At 43.3% G+C, this 19,868-nt stretch overlaps 1 protein-coding gene across 1 annotated transcript in view; it reads right to left on the bottom strand.

The window, feature by feature from the left end:
* The window catches only part of RASGRP2 (RAS guanyl releasing protein 2), a 362,009-nt gene that overhangs the window by 259,009 nt on the left and 83,132 nt on the right, over positions 1–19,868 (bottom strand). The window contains exons 2-4 of the mRNA XM_086938498.1: positions 6,218–6,384; positions 5,823–5,925; positions 1,108–1,170 (exon numbers count right to left, since the gene is read on the bottom strand). Coding sequence (XP_086794624.1) covers positions 1,108–1,170; positions 5,823–5,925; positions 6,218–6,287 — 236 coding nt within the window. The 5' untranslated portion in view covers positions 6,288–6,384. The remainder of the gene's footprint in view (positions 1–1,107; positions 1,171–5,822; positions 5,926–6,217; positions 6,385–19,868) is intronic.

The raw sequence follows: 19,868 nt of genomic DNA, 5'->3' as shown, positions 1-19,868 counted from the left end.
AGCTATTGAGTGCCTCTTTTCCATGAAAGAGTAAGCTATCCAGCCCAGAAGTTTTCTAGGCATTCTGGTATTTGTAGTTCTGATGATTCCACTATAACAGTAGTCCAACAAGTCACAGAATGCAGAGAAAAACTTAGGACTGGATGAGCTACTCACTTGTAGTCTGGGCAAACCCCCTCCTCTGTGAAGAGAATGACAAAGACCCCGAGGGTCTAGAAATCCAGGAATCACCTGAACATAAACAACTCGGGTGCCCCCTGTCTGTCCGTCTGTCCCCAATTCATTTACAGATATATGGTGGCCCTAGAATCAAGGAAGGGAGGGATATAAATATTGGACTCAGAAGGAAATTAGACGGGCTCTAAACTTTTTATCACTGGTTTCTAAGAAGAATCTAGTCAAGGATTGCGTATTTTCTCCGAATTGTACTCACTACCCAACTTTAGGCCTTCTGCTTGATCTATAACTTTATTCAAATGAGGGTATAGCTGGGCTTTTTAGGGATCACCTGGAGAGCTCCCGAATTTACCATGGACAGAGAATGCATAACCTCTCAGAATATACCCTTAGACATATGATGCTGTCTGGCTAGATCTTTGTTTTGGCAATCTGTATGCTTAGTGTGTCTTGCGGCACTCTGCAGTGCCCATGAAACAGCATTTCAGTGGCACATAAGACAGATGAACAAAAGCTGTTTTATTGAACTGCCTTGAATGTTGTCTTTTCTACTTGACAACTCTGGGCATTGCTAATTTTTGAACCATTGAAGGGTCTTTATTTATAAATTGCCTGTGGGATGCAATACAGAGGCCACATTTCCAAAGCAGCCAAAGCAAGGTTGTGGGCAAACATATGGCCGATACATAGAGGGAGGTTCGGACAAGCAGGGGTCCATGGTGCAACTAATGAATGTCAGGTCATCGATGTGAGGCAAACATGGCTGGCAGGTGAAGAATTTGCAGGCCACCATTTCCTAAAGTCAGTAGCAGTATCAACTGAATACAATGTGCACCTCCACCACCCAGCTAGTAACCCTTCCCTGCCTGCCCATCCAACCTGAAGAAGAAAAACACTGTTGTAACTGCTACAGGACAGTGAGAGACTCACCTGACCAGGTGACAGGTCTTGGCTCTCTGGCTGTTCGCTTCAGCCCCGGGTGTCTCCTGGGAGGTACACAGAGGAATTAAGGAAGATTCCCAACAAATAATTTGTAATGAACTTTAGAGTCTACAGAGTGACTGGGTAAAGCACCTAGGGAGCACTTCTACCAGTTGCACATGCCAACTTGTGATTCAAGTAAACCTTTAGTCCTGGGGCAAGGAATGCACAGCTTTCAACACTTACACAGCCATGGAGTTTAAAGAGTGGTAAACAATTCAAATATACAGTGCTGCCCTAGACACTCAGAGAATTAAATGGCACGAGCAGGGGCTTACCCATATCCCCTAACTTCTTCCAAGCTGAAATGGGATCAGTAAAGACGTGCGAATCCCAATAAATGCTTTCTGCAGAAAATTGTTCCGTTATTCTAAAAACAAGGTACAGCAGACCTCTACCTATAAAGAGAGAGGAATGCTGCACCTTCCTTTAGGATAGGCCGGAGTTCGCTGGACAGGGTATCTGGGCAGGGAGATGGTGGATGTGGTAGAACAGAGGATTGCAGCAGGTACACTATCTGTGGAGATGTCATACCTCTTTTCGTTTGGTCTCCCAAAACAGGGTAGAAGCACAATCAAGACTGACTCCTCCCACATGGCTTGGCACTGTGCAGCCACACACTGCCTGCGGGCAATGTCGGCCGAAGGGGATACTAATGTATATAGCTTTCTTTTCTCACTATTGTACATGTCATCTCATATCTTTTCCACCTGCAGATTTTGTGGAAGTTCCTATTCTATTAATATTTGCCATAAAGCACTCTGTCTCTCTATGCCATGGGTTTCTAGCAGTGCCACATAAAAAAAGAGGTGGAATCCCATGGCTTTTGGCTCATAGGATAACAACAGGGCCACTGAAATTCTGCAATTCTGCAGCTGCAACTTTTTTCGCATAGTTATGGATTCGCCACATTTTCCATATAATCCATTCTCTGCTGCATAATTGGTTTCTAGCTCAAACGGATCAAAAGTTACAAAAAACGTTGCAGTATGTGTTTGAACACAGTGTAGTAGACCTTTCACAAAAGTTAACTGGTCATCTTTCATTTGCTTATTTCTGTATTTGGTTGTTACACTTGTACTAATGAGGTGAAATCTTTTCCTAGACAGTATTGCCAAGTTTAAATATGAGAAAATAATGAATACTTAAAAAAGTGTGCAGCATTTTGCCGCATAATTCGGTTTTTCTTGCTGCACAATTTAGTCAACCCTGCCGCATAAAATGGTGCTCCCATGCTGCAGAATTCCAGTGGCCCTGGACAACAATGTGAAAGGTCGGCGGACTTGGATATTTGACAAAAAAAGTACATAAATCCATAAAGGAATAACTGAATATCAGCATTTATTATCTTGATGGGGCAACTAAATATTGGTTTAAATCCTAAAACGGGATTAAAAAGGGCATTAATTATGACTAGCAATTGGAGAAAGAGATTATCAACTCTAATCCTGTATGTGGACTTCTAGTTATTGGCATATATATTTAGGGCTGGTGGGATTATTATCAGGGAGAAGCCATGCGCAAAGAGAAAGGGTTGCAGGCCGAGTTGACTATATGCAGCATATGATAAAATACTGGATGCAAGTCATTGACTGCAACTACATATCAAGGTAAGTGGATGTGGAGTTAAAAACAGTACAAATATACCTAACTGACAATTCAGAGGAAGCAACATTTTTGTAGGTCGATATTAACGACCTCTATATATTGACATACAACCTCAGTGTGGCCTAATTACATGCATTTTAAAGGCACTTGTGGGGCACTATTACGGAGATAACGGCCGGAGGCTTGATTTCTAGCAAGAGATCATTGTTAGTGGCATCATTACTTCTGATGGACATGATCTCTGGCTCTGTAATTGGGAAGGCCACGTTGAACAGATGATTTAGTGTGATGGGTTCCATCAACTGGCTAATCTTTTTTGATGGAAAAAATGTCTCCTTTGGCACAGACAGACTTCTGTCTTGCTTGCACTGTTTCTATTGACATCAGATTAATTCAGAAGGCCAAACACTGTAGGGCAACAGTGTTTTAAAGCAGTGTGGGGAATTTCAGAGAAGTGTGTCCTCCATTTATTAGCATTTCACTGGCGTACAAAAATGTGAGCGTCATTTTTTTGTGCGCTAAAATGGAAAAGCTTGTTATTGAAAAACGTCTCTGAAACGTATGCAATTATTAAACCGCAATAGCTCTCCGAGGTTTCCATAACACAGTCGCACAGAAAGGCGGCTGATTTCGTTTCAGATAAAAGAATTAGGCCTGTGAAGTGGCTTCCCGTCACCAGCCAAAACTAAGCGAACACTCTAATAAATAAAAGCACTGTTGTGGCACAAGTCTTAACTTGACTTTTTGATGGGTGTCTAAATTTGATAAATTGAAAAGATTTGCTCATTTATTTCCTTTAAACTTTAACAATGGCTCGTGCATTTCATGTTTTTTAAGTGGCCGGCTCTTTACGTTTAGCCTAGAGACAACTTCAGCTGCCCTGCTGCCTTATAGTTGCCATACATTCATTAAAAAGATATACATGGTTAGATATATACATGGGGTTTAAGTAACCCTCTTCATTCAAGTGTGTTGAAGTGTCATTCTTATTTAACGTCTGCCAATCCCAGCATGCAGCAATGGGTCAGGCCTCTTCATGCACAGGCTGTCTGGAGCAGTGAGTGCCATCATTTTGCCTCATCAAATGTGCGCAGCCCTCTGAAAAAGAGTGCACTCCATTGCAAGAACTGCTGGCCCACTCCTTTGTTTTTTATGTCTGTCATTTTGTTTTTACATATTTCATGTTTGGAAGAAAAAAACAAATTCTCAAAATCAGTGCACGCTTGTCAAGGCTGGACGTGTAAGCTTTACCAATGTTTGAATATTGAACGTAACCCACATCGCCCTTGAGAGAAACCTGAAGGATGCAGAAGATAATCTGGACTTGAATAAACCAGAGGTGAATGTTCTTAGACCCATGATTGTGGTGTGCTCTGAATGAACAAACATGAAACTGAACAGGAGGAGGTATAAACATTGAGGTGGTTAAACCTTATCATTACATGTAAAACTTGACTGCAGGTAAACATGAGGCTCACACGCAACACACAAAGGTGAAAAGCTGAGCTTCAGTAAGGAGTCGCAGATCTTACCATGGATTAGATAGGAAAATTATATGGAAGTGTCTAAAGCTTTTTTAGGATCAGATCACAGATCATATTGAAGAATGGATTCCAACAAACCATCACCAATGCCTTTTAGGGGTGTACCGTAGCTTTAATATCCCCATCCCCTCTTATTCGGGGCTCATATGGCATTTGGTCTTTGTCGCTGTGTATTTGCAAGTAGCCATTACATCACAATTGCAGGTTTCAATAGACGGAAATCTCACAACTCCAATGATTCTGATCATTGTAGTTATATACGTTGCAATATATTTCCTCACATTATCCACTAGGCAGGAACTGTGGGCAGATACAGTGGCTAGTGATCTTGCTCTAATACTGAGTGAGTTCCTGTAAGAGCTCTAGGCCTCACTTGCAAGACCTTTGCATGGCTGATAAGGCTGGGAGCATCAATTCTACATTAGAAACAGTATGAGCTGTAGACCTTTCATTTATAATCTGGTCATGCATACAGTTAGTGTTCTTAATTTATTCTGTTCTACATAATAATTCACACATTTCAATAAATAAAAAATATCATTCTCATACACGGCAAATTTTGGTGCAACAGTGTTCAGCGGGTACTGCGTTTGATAGTGCAAGACTGGTTGACTTTCATAACATTCAGGAGATAGACAGACTTCCATAATTTAGCAACTGCCCCCCCTGCTGCCTGTACATAAAAGGAAAGTAGGCATTTGCCTTAGGGTGGCACCACAAAGGGGCACCAGATAGCAACAAAGGCATTAAAAATGCATCCCTGATGTAAGAGGCGGATCGCCAAAATAGCACATGTCAATGTCATGGGGCTCTAAAATGTTTTGCACCAGAATGGACCAGCTTTCTAATTTTTGCAACAATATGGTTGGAAAACAGGCCTTACCATGCCCCTCACAACGCCATCAGCAGAATACAAGGTTAACTTACAGGGTGCCATTATAAAATGGTAGAATGTGAACGCAAGGCTCTCAATCTTCTAAAGAAGCGAGTCTATTGAATAAAGCCAAAAACTACCTTGTGAACCACTTACTCAAAATGAATGGCCTTATTTAGAGTTTGGTCGACGCAGTGGTTAATTTGAGCCAGTGGTTGGTGGTGAGGCCCATCAGCACTCCTTTTTGGAGACCAAGTCTTATTTCCAGCACCAGGCATTAACCGGGGGGAGGGGGGGGGGGGGGGGGGTCAGTTGTTTCCTGAAGAGCCCACTTCAGTTTCTTAGGGGCCTTGGCAGAGAAGGATAGTTTACAAATGTGTTTCTACTTTTAAATCTAGATTCCAAGGATGTAAAGCCCCATCAATTAATTCCTTCCCCACTTGGTATCAAAACCAATAGCGATCTCCTGAAGGAGGTTCAGGAAAGACTTGGAGGTGGTTCTGTTTCTAACAAGACTAGAATCAACTGTGTGCTGATTGCCGCAACGTTCTATTACATCTGCCTCTAAACAGGTTGCTAGGAGGTAGAACATGACTACCAATATTGCTGGACACAAGGCTCAAGATTCAGAAGGATATAGCGTGAGCAGCTTTGCCGCTAGTTCAGATGATGGGATGTACCAAGGATGCATCATCAGGAACATACGCACCAGCTCCGGGTCTGTTACCTTGCCCTCCGAGTCTGAAACAACAAAGAAGACTGGATGAGCAACCAAGTGTAGTCTGTCACTCTCCGCAGCCTACAATTTCAGCTCTCAAAACCCGACCACCTTTGTACGAGACAGTCCTCATCTCCAATCACCCTGACACACCTCCAGAAGAGATACCTCCAAAAAACGATTAATAGGGCCTCTTTCCACTAAAGCCACAAAAGCAGACACTTGGTCCCGCAGAGTATTCCTCCCATTCCTCCGCCCTGCATGACCACCAGGTTAAAAGGACAGATATCGCTGAAGAAAGTAAAACGTTCTTACCAAATGCCTCGATGCACATCCGCAGCAGAACATCCACGGTGCAGCCCTTTTCCAAGTAGGAGCGATCCATTTTCAACACCCTGCTGTGGGCCTAGACCACAGGATTTTTGAGCTTCAGGTAGTCTGTCTGGTGGATGAGGGTTCTTCTCAATGTTTTTGGTGCACAGCTTCAAAAAAGAAAAAAATACCATTAAAACAGCCAAAAGTCACCTACCTCTGCATGCAATACAATACAATACAATGCTGCGCCGCAGAGCTGACCTCTTCAAAGTTAAGGATGACTGTCACTTTCTCTGAATATCAAGCACCCGGGCTCAGAGGTGGTAACCGCTGAGGTGCTTTACTGAAGACAAACAGAACAGATTTCATTTGAGCTCTCTGAGCGCACCAACCATTTTCAGGTTGCAACACAGTGTCATCTCTAGAAGTGAATTTTTAGCTAGAAAGGTCTATAAAGCGTGTGTCTCCATATATATATGGACATTTCTTGGACTTGGAAATTAAAAAAATGGCAATACAAACTAAAAGACGGCAATGTGTACATAGATATTGTTATAGTATATTATTATACAGATCAACAAGAGAGAGAGGACTAGATAAGCTAGCCTGTATCCCCAGTTTATATATATAAATCAATAAAGGCTAGCTAGTTTAAGGGAAATATTAGGGAGACTCTGGTACGTCAGCAGTGACAATAAGTGGGAAAAACACTGTTTTCCTTTGAAAGCCCTCACCCACCGACCTAGTCGGTGGCATGCTTCATCATCGGGCCCACCACAGTGGCACCGAATGTGCCCCGGGTGTGCTTCAACGCCAGGTGACTGCGGAGCTGGTATGTTGCTGAGTGTGCAGTGAAGGGGTGTGAAGGTGAGAAATTAAAATGCTATCCAGGAGGTCCCAGCACCCGAGGGTATTAGCAATATTTAATGAACTGGGCCTCTGTTAGCAGGTTAAAAAGGCAATAGGACGTTTTAAGGGAGAGTTACAATGACCTCCAGCGTCCAGTGTGGTCTACATGTTTCAGCCAGTGCCTTTGTTATAAGCTGGCTTTCCTCAGGACCAAAAAGGGTGAAAAGTGCAAATAATAATAAACTATATTAAGTGAGTGTTGTTATTTTCTCTATGTGTCGCGCACGCTAAGGCGCTGTAACTGTTAGAGGGGGATTCCCTCAAGCTTTTCTACACAGAACACATAGGACAAAGACAAGACGTACAAGGAAGAGTCATATTAGGTTTACATTAAGTAAAAGAACCACTTTTAGCCGGCTTGTAAGGTGGTGTTCGACCTATATGCGGCTAAGGTGAGCTCATTGGGGACTCCATAGAGCTTGTGAGGGTATATTCAACCGTTAGTGAGGGGTGGTGGGCTAAAAACGAAATCACAAGGTGAGGTACAGGGAAGTAATAGTACTAAGTCCTCACTCTGTTATTTCAATGTAAAAAGCCTCATGGGTCGCCTGGCAGAGAAAGAGACCCTGTAGGGATAAAAATGAGACATACAAGGCTTTCTAACCTGTAGGGAGAGAAAGTTCTTACCCCATTTGCAGGATTTAGAGGGTTACTCACGAGTAGTTCGGTCTGGTTCCTCCTAGGACCTATTCATCCATCCGCGGCGCCCGAAATGCAGTGACTGGGCCGCAATGTGTGTCTTTTTATGCTCTAATCGTAATCTATTACACCTGGTTAGAGTGGAAAGAGAAGGCGGTATGCGCGTAAAAACGCCCTATCATGCTGCGACCAACTGCACATGTGCAGGGGAGCAGCGCGTGGGCTCGCGCATGCGCGGAAGGCAGGGCGCGTCAATGCGCATGCGCAAGAAACGGGGCTCTGATGCGCATGCGTGGAGCATCGCCGGGTGAGCGCTGCAAGCGCTGGGCTGTATGAGCAGCCTGTGTGAGAACAGGTGTGCGTAGCGCTGGATGTGCGCTAGCCCGAGTGTTATAATAGACAAAGCACTAAGCTCTGGCACATGTAAAGAAACACAAGCGCTGGGCAAAGAGAACAACCTGTGAGTTAACAGGTGTGTGTAGCGCTGACTATGCGCTACCCAGAGGGTCATTATAAACGAAGTATTGGGCCACTGTGTAGAGAATGGGTAATGCCCATAAGGCTTAGGAAATACTAAGTAGAGAGGGGGGATCACTAGTTGGAGAGAAGGGGTCAGGGAGGACGCTCATGCAAGGGGACAGGGGCACAAGTGTCTCACATGAAGTGCTAGGTGCTACTGAGTAGGACCGGGGAGGTTATTACTGGCTCACAGCCCAAGTTGTATCGGTGGGCATGATATGGTTATACTGTTAGGCTATTCCATGGAATGGCATCGTTCAGGCCATGGATGTGTGTGGCTAGGCGGTAAATCCAGCGCTGCTCTTTTTGTAGAAGGAATCTTTCATCTTTGGCATTGTCAAATTTCTCAATGACAGTCCAGGAGAAATCATTTGGTGTGTGGTTGTGGGTCAGGAAGTGATCTGTAAGTTTACTGATATTTTTCCCACATCTTATTGTACTCCTGTGTTCGGTCATTCTTGTGCGTACCTTGCGAGTGGTCATGCCAATGTATCTCAGGCCGCATCTGCACGTTATCAGGTAGACCAGGTTAGTAGAGTTGCAGTTAGTGAAATTTCGTTGCATCCAGGTTTTGCCCGGTTCCAGATTGAGGGTTTTGGACGGAATCCTCAGGTGTTGAGGGTGTTGACAGTTTTCACCCTCGACACCTGAGGGAAAACTTGCCCTACGGGCAGTTTTTACGTATCAGGCGCAATTGCAGTAACATCCAGGACTATAAACAACAGTCCAATGACCTAGTTCACAAACTGAGGGACCGTGGTTACCCCACCAGGATAATAAACCAAACCCGCAAAAGAGCAAGGAATCAAAATCGAGAAGCCCTCCTGGAAAACTACGACAAACCTGAGGAAGAACCAGTCCTCACCTGTGTAACAACGTACAACACAGCATCGAATCAAGTTTCCAACATTATACAACGGCACTGGAAAATTATCAACTCTGGCACAAGACAATGGGAAAAACCACGCATTGCTTACAAAAGATCTACCAACCTAAGAGACCAGCTAGTCAACACCAGGCCACGCACGACCAATCAGAACAGAGACAACACAATTGTTAACGCATGGGGCCTGCCCAAGATCATCGGACACCAACCCTGTAACAACTGCAGCGTATGCCACCTTACATCTCCGTCCAAAACCCTCAATCTGGAACCGGGCAAAACCTGGATGCAACGAAATTTCACTAACTGCAACTCTACTAACCTGGTCTACCTGATAACGTGCAGATGCGGCCTGAGATACATTGGCATGACCACTCGCAAGGTACGCACAAGAATGACCGAACACAGGAGTACAATAAGATGTGGGAAAAATATCAGTAAACTTACAGATCACTTCCTGACCCACAACCACACACCAAATGATTTCTCCTGGACTGTCATTGAGAAATTTGACAATGCCAAAGATGAAAGATTCCTTCTACAAAAAGAGCAGCGCTGGATTTACCGCCTAGCCACACACATCCATGGCCTGAACGATGCCATTCCATGGAATAGCCTAACAGTATAACCATATCATGCCCACCGATACAACTTGGGCTGTGAGCCAGTAATAACCTCCCCGGTCCTACTCAGTAGCACCTAGCACTTCATGTGAGACACTTGTGCCCCTGTCCCCTTGCATGAGCGTCCTCCCTGACCCCTTCTCTCCAACTAGTGATCCCCCCTCTCTACTTAGTATTTCCTAAGCCTTATGGGCATTACCCATTCTCTACACAGTGGCCCAATACTTCGTTTATAATGACCCTCTGGGTAGCGCATAGTCAGCGCTACACACACCTGTTAACTCACAGGTTGTTCTCTTTGCCCAGCGCTTGTGTTTCTTTACATGTGCCAGAGCTTAGTGCTTTGTCTATTATAACACTCGGGCTAGCGCACATCCAGCGCTACGCACACCTGTTCTCACACAGGCTGCTCATACAGCCCAGCGCTTGCAGCGCTCACCCGGCGATGCTCCACGCATGCGCATCAGAGCCCCGTTTCTTGCGCATGCGCATTGACGCGCCCTGCCTTCCGCGCATGCGCGAGCCCACGCGCTGCTCCCCTGCACATGTGCAGTTGGTCGCAGCATGATAGGGCGTTTTTACGCGCATACCGCCTTCTCTGTCCACTCTAACCAGGTGTAATAGATTACGATTAGAGCATAAAAAGACACACATTGCGGCCCAGTCACTGCATTTCGGGCGCCGCGGATGGATGAATAGGTCCTAGGAGGAACCAGACCGAACTACTCGTGAGTAACCCTCTAAATCCTGCAAATGGGGTAAGAACTTTCTCTCCCTACAGGTTAGAAAGCCTTGTATGTCTCATTTTTATCCCTACAGGGTCTCTTTCTCTGCCAGGCGACCCATGAGGCTTTTTACATTGAAATAACAGAGTGAGGACTTAGTACTATTACTTCCCTGTACCTCACCTTGTGATTTCGTTTTTAGCCCACCACCCCTCACTAACGGTTGAATATACCCTCACAAGCTCTATGGAGTCCCCAATGAGCTCACCTTAGCCGCATATAGGTCGAACACCACCTTACAAGCCGGCTAAAAGTGGTTCTTTTACTTAATGTAAACCTAATATGACTCTTCCTTGTACGTCTTGTCTTTGTCCTATGTGTTCTGTGTAGAAAAGCTTGAGGGAATCCCCCTCTAACAGTTACAGCGCCTTAGCGTGCGCGACACATAGAGAAAATAACAACACTCACTTAATATAGTTTATTATTATTTGCACTTTTCACCCTTTTTGGTCCTGAGGAAAGCCAGCTTATAACAAAGGCACTGGCTGAAACATGTAGACCACACTGGACGCTGGAGGTCATTGTAACTCTCCCTTAAAACGTCCTATTGCCTTTTTAACCTGCTAACAGAGGCCCAGTTCATTAAATATTGCTAATACCCTCGGGTGCTGGGACCTCCTGGATAGCATTTTAATTTCTCACCTTCACACCCCTTCACTGCACACTCAGCAACATACCAGCTCCGCAGTCACCTGGCGTTGAAGCACACCCGGGGCACATTCGGTGCCACTGTGGTGGGCCCGATGATGAAGCATGCCACCGACTAGGTCGGTGGGTGAGGGCTTTCAAAGGAAAACAGTGTTTTTCCCACTTATTGTCACTGCTGACGTACCAGAGTCTCCCTAATATTTCCCTTAAACTAGCTAGCCTTTATTGATTTATATAGTATATTATTATGCATTTATTTATTAACATTGCATGATTTGCACATATTTATTACATTGTATAAAGTATGTAAGAGGTTGGAAGACATTTTTAAGGAAATTTTGGCTATTATAGGTGTTAAATGGATTACCAGCCGTAGTCTTTTTATAGTTTCCATGTTGCCACTTTCAACAAAAAATGGTGGCAAGATTAGCCCGCCTTTTATGCATCATTTGATCAAGCCTGTGGACATAGGCGAAACGCGGCATGGCGGACATGCTGAGCTTTGAAAGGCACGAATAAAGCACCTTTGTTTGGCACCAGATTGGGTTTCTACTTTTCGTCATTCCTTACCTGCAGGAAAGTTGGTGGCGCCGTTGGCGTCTGGCGAGAATGTGTTCATTGTAAGCACAAAGGAAGCTTTCGGTGGTGCGAGTGAAACCCCTACTCCAACGAGGGCTCGGTGGCAGGAAGCAGTTAGTTCCGTGTCCCAGAACTGATTTTACGAGACTCCGGCGAGGAGTGAGCCGCGCCTAGAGCCCCTGGATACTGAAAATTTGCCTGCCGCATGAAGGGAGTCGGCGCCACCCGAACCAGGAGATCGGACGGTGAACGGGTAGCCCAGTGAAGGTAGGAGACAACGATTTTCCAGTGGGGAGTTTGCCTCGAAGGTGACGCAAATATTCAAGTGTTTGAGAACAGCGTCATTCCGTCTAACATTGGTGTAGTGCTCGGCACGACGATACAAGCCACAGCAATAAAATGTCCGTAGATGTGTTGCGGAGCAGAGAGAAGGCAGCCGACTTGGTGTTTGTAGATTCTCCGGCTGGGGGATCCGGCATTATAAGGCAACCTACGAGCACATTAACCAATCCTACTTCAAGGGATTTGTTCAGGAAGCTAGAGAAGTTGATGTTAAAAGAACAATCTAAACGGTGGGAAAACAAATCACTTTCTAGATACTTGCAGGTGGGTCGTGTACCCAGAGGTCTACGCATAAGCTTGGCCCCAAGCTATGATACACCCTACCCAGCGATGTTAACGGAATGGGCGGAAGCAAATCTAGAATCATCAGCTAAATTAATGACTATTCTTGTGAAATACGCAGAAAGTGATCGCTGCAAATTACAAGTGGAAATTGAACAGCTTGAAATTGAAATAGCAAGTATGGGCACAAGTGAAGCGATGGACAAACTAAGGGCCGACATGATGTTAAGACTGGGCAAAGAGGAGGACGTTATTAAAAAACTGAAAGCTTTTAAATTTGAGCGAGACTGCCTAGATTACTTAAACAGACAAATCTTTACCTATGCCAAGAGGTATGAAAACGTGAAAGCGTGAGCTAGGAAGACTCGCGTAGTACAAGCAGAAGATACCTCGGCCACAATGTCATCCACTGATGCGAGTTCTGCAGCAGAAAGTGACCCTAAAAATGAGGCGGCTAACACGTCAACGGTGGGGTTTACAAAGTTGTCTATTGCACAGGAAGTAAGCTGCATGTGCCAGGACCGCCGAGACACTTTGAGATCACGAGCGCAAGCAGGCGGACAATGAAACAACAAAGGGCAAACAGGAAGCGCAGTGAAAGGGACAAATGCAGCAAAAGGAAAAACAAACAACGGGAAAAAGCCACAAAGGGGCTGTTGGAACAAGCAACCCCAGAATCAAACACAGGGGTCAACTCCTGTTCAATAATAAACCTCACAACTTTACAACTTACAAAAAAGGACGAAACAATACTAGGCTTAGGGTTGTCATATTGCCCACCGTGCAACTTCAATTACGCGGAAACCAGAATGAACGCTTACAGATTTGTAAGGAAGCTTAAACAAAAGGAATATTTTAAGTTACAACCCACCAGAAAGAAATGTGTGGAGATACCAGCAGTCCAACTTTATCGGAAGCAGGGGATCGCACAGGATTTGAGGAAATTTTGGCTCTACAGGAAGAATCGGGCCCGTCAACGTCGTCTCCACTAACAACATCAAGTGGAGATTGAGCTTCATGTAGTACTCCTTTCAAACCCAAATCGGTTTTCGTACCTATCATGACACACCATAACTTGGACGTGTATCAGGAACTCATTACCAAAGACCTGAAAAAATTGTACACAGCCACTAACAGGAAACATGCCGCAATAAATAAAATGAATCAAAGCTATAATAACTTGGTGAAAAAACTTGATTCAAACAAAAACATAATCGTCTGCCAGGCGGACAAAGGCGGAAATATTGTTTTGTAGCTGCGCCAAATGTACATTGAAGAGGCGGAAAAACAAATACAGGACCCTTCATGCTATAGAAAGAGCAATTTGGCCGCAATAAGAACAGCGTGGCAAGACCAAAATTCGAAATTGATGGCATGGATGAGTGGGAACCTGATCTCTAAGGAAGAGTTTGGCTTTCTCAAGAAGGAATACCCAGTGAAACCGTCCTTCTACTTGATACCTAAAGTCCATAAAAGTGTGGACATGCCACCTGGTCGTCCTATCATTTCCGCAATAAATAGCTCTACTGAGAACATTTCGAAATACATCGATTATTTTTTGCAGGAATGGGTGAAAGGTTTGAAATCATATGTGCAGGACTCCTCAGATTTTATCCGAAAATTGAATGAGGTTATGTGGAATTCGGAATGTTTGCTCATTACATTGGATGTATCTTCATTGTACACCTCTATAAGACATAGCGATGGTATTAAGGCGGTGAAGCATTATTTAAACAGAAGTGCCATCAATTTTTCATTGCACAACAAAATGCTTCAGTCCATGAATAAGGTCTGTCTAGAACAAAATTATTTTTTGTTTAACAATCAAGTGTACCAGCAGATTAGGGGAGTGGCTATGGGGGCCTGTTTTTCCCCCAGCCTAGCATGCTTGCATATGGGTTGGTGGGAGGAGCAGGTCCTCATGGGACAACATCTAGCCACAATGCAGAACCATGTTCCCTTGTATCTTAGGTACATAGATGACCTATTTTTGATTTGGCAGGGTCCCCCAAAAGAGGCGCAGTCAGTTGTAGAGCAGCTAAATATCAACAATCTGAATTTAAAATGTACCTCTACAATTGACAGGACATCTGTCTGCTTTTTGGATATAGAGGTGTACATAGAAAATGGGGGATTAGCCACCAGGTTACATAGGAAACCGACAGCAGGCAACACTGTCCTCCATGCGGCCAGCCAGCACCCCCACCACCTGATACACAGCATTCCTTTTGGGGAAATGTTGCCTATCAGGAGGATCTGCAGCACTGAACAGGAATGTTTTAGGGCGCAGGAAGCCAGTAAGAAGCGGTTTCAGGCCAGGGGATACTCAGAGGAGATCCTTTCTAAGGCAATTGATCGCTCTAGAACACAGGCTCTAACATCTGGAGCTTCCCATGAGGCAGATAACAAAGCTACTACATCAGAGCAATCTAGGACAATTGTTACATACAACCGACAGCATAGAGAAATCAGAAGGATTTTCTCTCGAAATTGGAATCTGGTGACAGGGGACCCTGTCATTGGAGGGTTGGTAGGGAAGAAACCAGAACTGACCTATAGAAAATCCATATCAATGTCGGACAAATTTGGTTAACAACTACCGGGAGCCACCGGTTTTAGGAACTTGGATGGCACTAAGCAGAGGATTTAAAAAGTGCCTAATCTGTAAAGCCTGCCGATATGGCTGTAACAAAACCCACTACCAGGTTCTATTCAAGGAGTTACCTGTACCCATAACCAAACGACTCACCTGCAAATCAGAATTTGCGGTGTATGTGTTACAATGCCCTTGTGAGCTACAGTATGTAGGGAGCACCTGACTACCAGCTCACAAGCGGATCTTGCAACACATAAGGTCCATCGTAACTAAAGATCAGACGTGTCCGGTGGCCAGGCATTTCGAAAGTACCCATGACAGTGACCCCAAGAATCTGCAATATTATGTCATCGATTGTATGATGCCATTGAAACGGGGTGGAAATAGGGAGGAGCTACTGCGGGTCCTTGAAACCAGATAAGTACTAGAGCTCGATAGCAGAACCCCTGGGGGCCTCAATGCGAGTGAGGATCTCAACACTTGCTTGTAGTCTCCCAGGAGAGTCAACCTATTAGGGTGGGATGTATCAAGATAAATCAAAGGGCCATGGTGACTTTATTTTTGAGACTTAACATCTGGAGTCGTAGTGAAATGAAACAGCATAGATTGCCAATAGTAACACCAGTATGAACAAATACAAGCATAGGCAGCTACTCTTTATTCACAATCAATTCTTTTTTTATATGCACTATACACTTTATGGCAAAAAATTTGCATTATTTCTGAACTACTGTTCTGCTCTGAAGGATGAGGTACACATGGTTTACATAATGTGAGAACTTTGCACAGGCACTTTATATTAACCCACTTCGGTTATATAGACATTTCTTGGACTTGGAAATTAAGAAAAATGGCAATACAAACTAAAAAGACGGCAATGTGTACATAAATGTTGTTATAGTATATTATTATGCATTTATTTATTAACATTGTGTGATTTGCACATATTTATTACATTGTATAAAGTATGTAAGAGGTTGGAAGACATTTTTAATGAAATTTTGGCTATTATAGTTGTTAAATGGATTACCAGCCGTAGTCTTTTTATAGTTTCCATGTTGCCACTTTAAACAAAAAATGGTGGCAAGATTAGCCCACCTTTTATGTTCACTATAAGTACTTCCCTCTGATGTAACAAAACACATCATGTGATCAAGCCTGTGGACACAGGCGAAACGCGTCATGGCGGACATGCTGAGCGTTGAAAGGCACGAACAAAGCACCTTTGTTTGGCACCAGATTGGGTTTCTACTCTTCGTCATTCCTTACCGGCAGGAAAGTTGGTGGCGCCGTTGGCGTCTGGCGAGAATTTGTTCATATATATATATATATATATATATATCTATATTACCTACTGGCGGTCGCCAGTAGGTATATATAGTTAGGATTTTTTCTCTATGGGATTTTTGAAAATTCTATGTCTAATAACTTTGGCGTTTGTGGACGGAATTGGCTGAAATTTTCAGGAAAATGGAACATTTTGTTTCTGAGCAGCCCCTGACAATTTGGGGGGGTTTCATCAAGGGGGGGCCAAGAAAAAAGGGGGGTCCCAAAACGCGTTTTTCCCATGTTAATTTCCATAGGGCGGTTGGCCTCACTTTTAGCTCGAACGGCTGAATGGATTTGCACGAAACTTGGCAAAATTGTAGGGACTGTTAGCCCGATGTGCCTTTGCTAGGTCTCAATATATGTGCTCCAGTGGATTTTGAGTAATTTAGGTTCAAAACAAGATATATATCTGGGCGGAGCCTAACCACACATCTGATCTGATTGGCTGTCAGCACTTCATCCAAGAAGTGTTGGCAGCCATCTTGGGACCAATATACATGATAGCACCTCATTAAAAAGCATTGTAGTTAATAGAGGGTTTTAGGACTTTAGTTACATTATAAATCATTTGTTGATGGTACCATACTCGTTTTAGGAATTGTGGTGGGTTCTAAGGTGATTTTACCATGTGAAAAAACCTTCTGCTGTGATATCATGAATATTGTTTGAAAGAAAACTAATATCTCATGATTTTCCCACAGTGGTTTGGAAGGGGATCTATAAGCTAAACTGAAAGCATATTTTCTGTAAATTCACATTATCTTTCTCAGTCATGTGAAAATGAAGTCTGACATTCTCAGTAAAACATGTACATCCAACAAGGACAGAGACTGTCAGTTGATTCCTTTGTGTTCTACTGCAGCCTCCTAGAGTGTTCTAAAGAACAACTAGAGCGCTAACAGTCCTACTTATTACAAAGGTATGGCACACCTGAAGCCATCTTGATTGGAATAAAGTGGTAACTCTTAAAACATTTAATTTAAAAAGAAACAACATGAGGGGGTTTATTTTGCAATAGAAAGTATGATTAGTGCTGCAGAATGAAAAATTAGGGCACATTTTGAGTGACTTCTCAAATCCTTTTCTATTTCATTAAAACATTCTGACATGCTGTCTCCCAAAATGGCCACCAGAGACAAAAGAGCCCAAATGTAGCCCAAATATCACCCAGATGTAGCCCAAGTATAGCCCAATGACAGAATATCCCAGAGTGTTCTAAAGAACAACTAGAGCGCTAACAGTCCTACTTATTACAAAGGTATGGCACACCTGAAGCCATCTTGATTGGAATAAAGTGGTAACTCTTAAAACATTTAATTTAAAAAGAAACAACATGAGGGGGTATATTTTGCCATAGAAAGTATGATTAGTGCTGCAGAATGAAAAATTAGGGCACATTTTGAGTGACTTCTCAAATCCTTTTCTATTTCATTAAAACATTCTGACATGCAGTCTCCCAAAATGGCCACCAGAGACAAAAGAGCCCAAATGTAGCCCAAATATCACCCAGATGTAGCCCAAGTATAGCCCAATGACAGAATGTCCCAGAGTGTTCTAAAGAACAACTAGAGCGCTAACAGTCCTACTTATTACAAAGGTATAGCACACCTGGAGCCATCGTGATGGGAATAAAGTGGTAACTCTTAAGACATTTAATTTAAAAAGGAACAAAATGAGGGGGTATATTTTGCAATAGAAGGTATTATTAGTGCTGCAGAAAGAAAAATTAGGGCACATTTTGAGTGACTTTTCAAATCCTCTTCTATTTCATTAAAAAATTCTGACATGCAGTCTCCCAAAATGGCCACCATAGACAAAAGAGCCCAAATGTAGCCCAAATATCACCCAGATGTAGCCCAAGTATAGCCCAATGACAGAATGTCCCAGAGTGTTCTAAAGAACAACTAGAGCGCTAACAGTCCTACTTATTACAAAGGTATTGCACACCTGAGGCCATCTTGATTGGAATAAAGTGGTAACTCTTAAAACATTTAATTTAAAAAGGAACAAAATGAGGGGGTATATTTTGCCATATGAATTATGATAAGTGCTGCAGAAACAAAAATTAGGGCACATTTTGAGTGACTTCTCAAACCCTCTTCAATTTCATTAAAAAATTCTGACATAGTCTCCCAAGATGGCCACCAGAGACAAAAGATCCTAAATGTAGCCCAAATATCACCCAGATGTACCCCAAGTATAGCCCAATGACAGAATGTCCCAGAGTGTTCTAAAGAACAACTAGAGCGCTAACAGTCTTACTTATGACAAAAGTATGGCACACCAGAAGCCATCTTGATTGGAATGAAGTGGTAAGTCTGAAAACACTCAATTTAAAAAGGAACAACATGAGGGGGTTAATTTTGCCATAGAAAGTATGATTAGTGCTTCAGAAAGAAAAATTAGGGATCATTTTGAGTGACTTCTCAAATCCTCTTCTATTTCATTAAAAAAATTCTGACATGCAGACTGAAACATGCACTTTGAATACCAGCAGCAGACGTCCCTGGTGAGCAGTAGCTTTACTACAGTGATCTAATGTGCAACTAGAGTGCTAACATTCAGAATTTATGGCAAATGTGTGACACATCTGAATGCCTTCTTGATGGAACCAAAGTAAACAAGCATTGAAAATGCAATAGATCTCGCCCTCGTTTAAGTTAAAGCCATTCTGTTTGTAATGAGGTGGCTTTTCAGCTTTGCTTTTATTAGTGTTTTTTTCAACTTTCATGTAAATAACGCACCGTTTTCACCAAATCGACTTTGCCCAAGCACACCCTTCCCTTCGGCCAACAAATCCCAAAAATTCGGCACACCTGCCGATCCACGCTCCCTACAGCTCACCCAAGCCCCGTCCCTCTAGCGCAACTGGAACACCCCAAATTCACCTTCTCCATGCGCACCAAAAACTCCGATTGAATAACATGGCAATTCGCTACTCCGCACAAAAACTGCTCTTTAAAGCACTTCCACTGCTCCGATCCGCTTCAAACTTGGCTGGACACTAGTTCCAGCGATTCCCTAACATCTCACCAAAAATCAGCCCAATCCATCCACTGGAACGAGGACGAATTTCAACCTGAATACGCGCCCCCGCAAACACAAAAAAAAGCCATAAAACGGCCAAATCTCGACCAAAAACCGCCAAAATCCCTCAAAACCTTGCCAACACCAATACGCACGAAACTGAACCGGCCCCTCAGCCCTAGGCTCCGGGAACCCTACTTAATTGACCCAAAAGCCCTAAAAAAGCAACATAATACACACGAAAACGCCCTAACAACCCTAAAATGCATATAAGTATATGTATGCATGCATTTATGTTTGTATTTATATAGATATACAGATGATGTATGTTTATATATGTATGTATATATATATATTCACTGAAAAAACCATAGGCTATAGACCATATATAGTTAGGAATTAGCATTTACAAAACCTTGAAAATTCACTGAAAAAACCATAGGTTATAGACCATATATAGTTAGGAATTAGCATTTACAAAACCTTGAAA

Source organism: Lissotriton vulgaris, chromosome 9 (assembly GCF_964263255.1).
Source record: "Lissotriton vulgaris chromosome 9, aLisVul1.2, whole genome shotgun sequence".
Lineage (NCBI taxonomy): Eukaryota > Metazoa > Chordata > Amphibia > Caudata > Salamandridae > Lissotriton > Lissotriton vulgaris.
The sequence above is the reverse complement of the archived record's forward strand: the minus strand, read 5'-3'. Positions and strand labels throughout refer to the sequence as shown.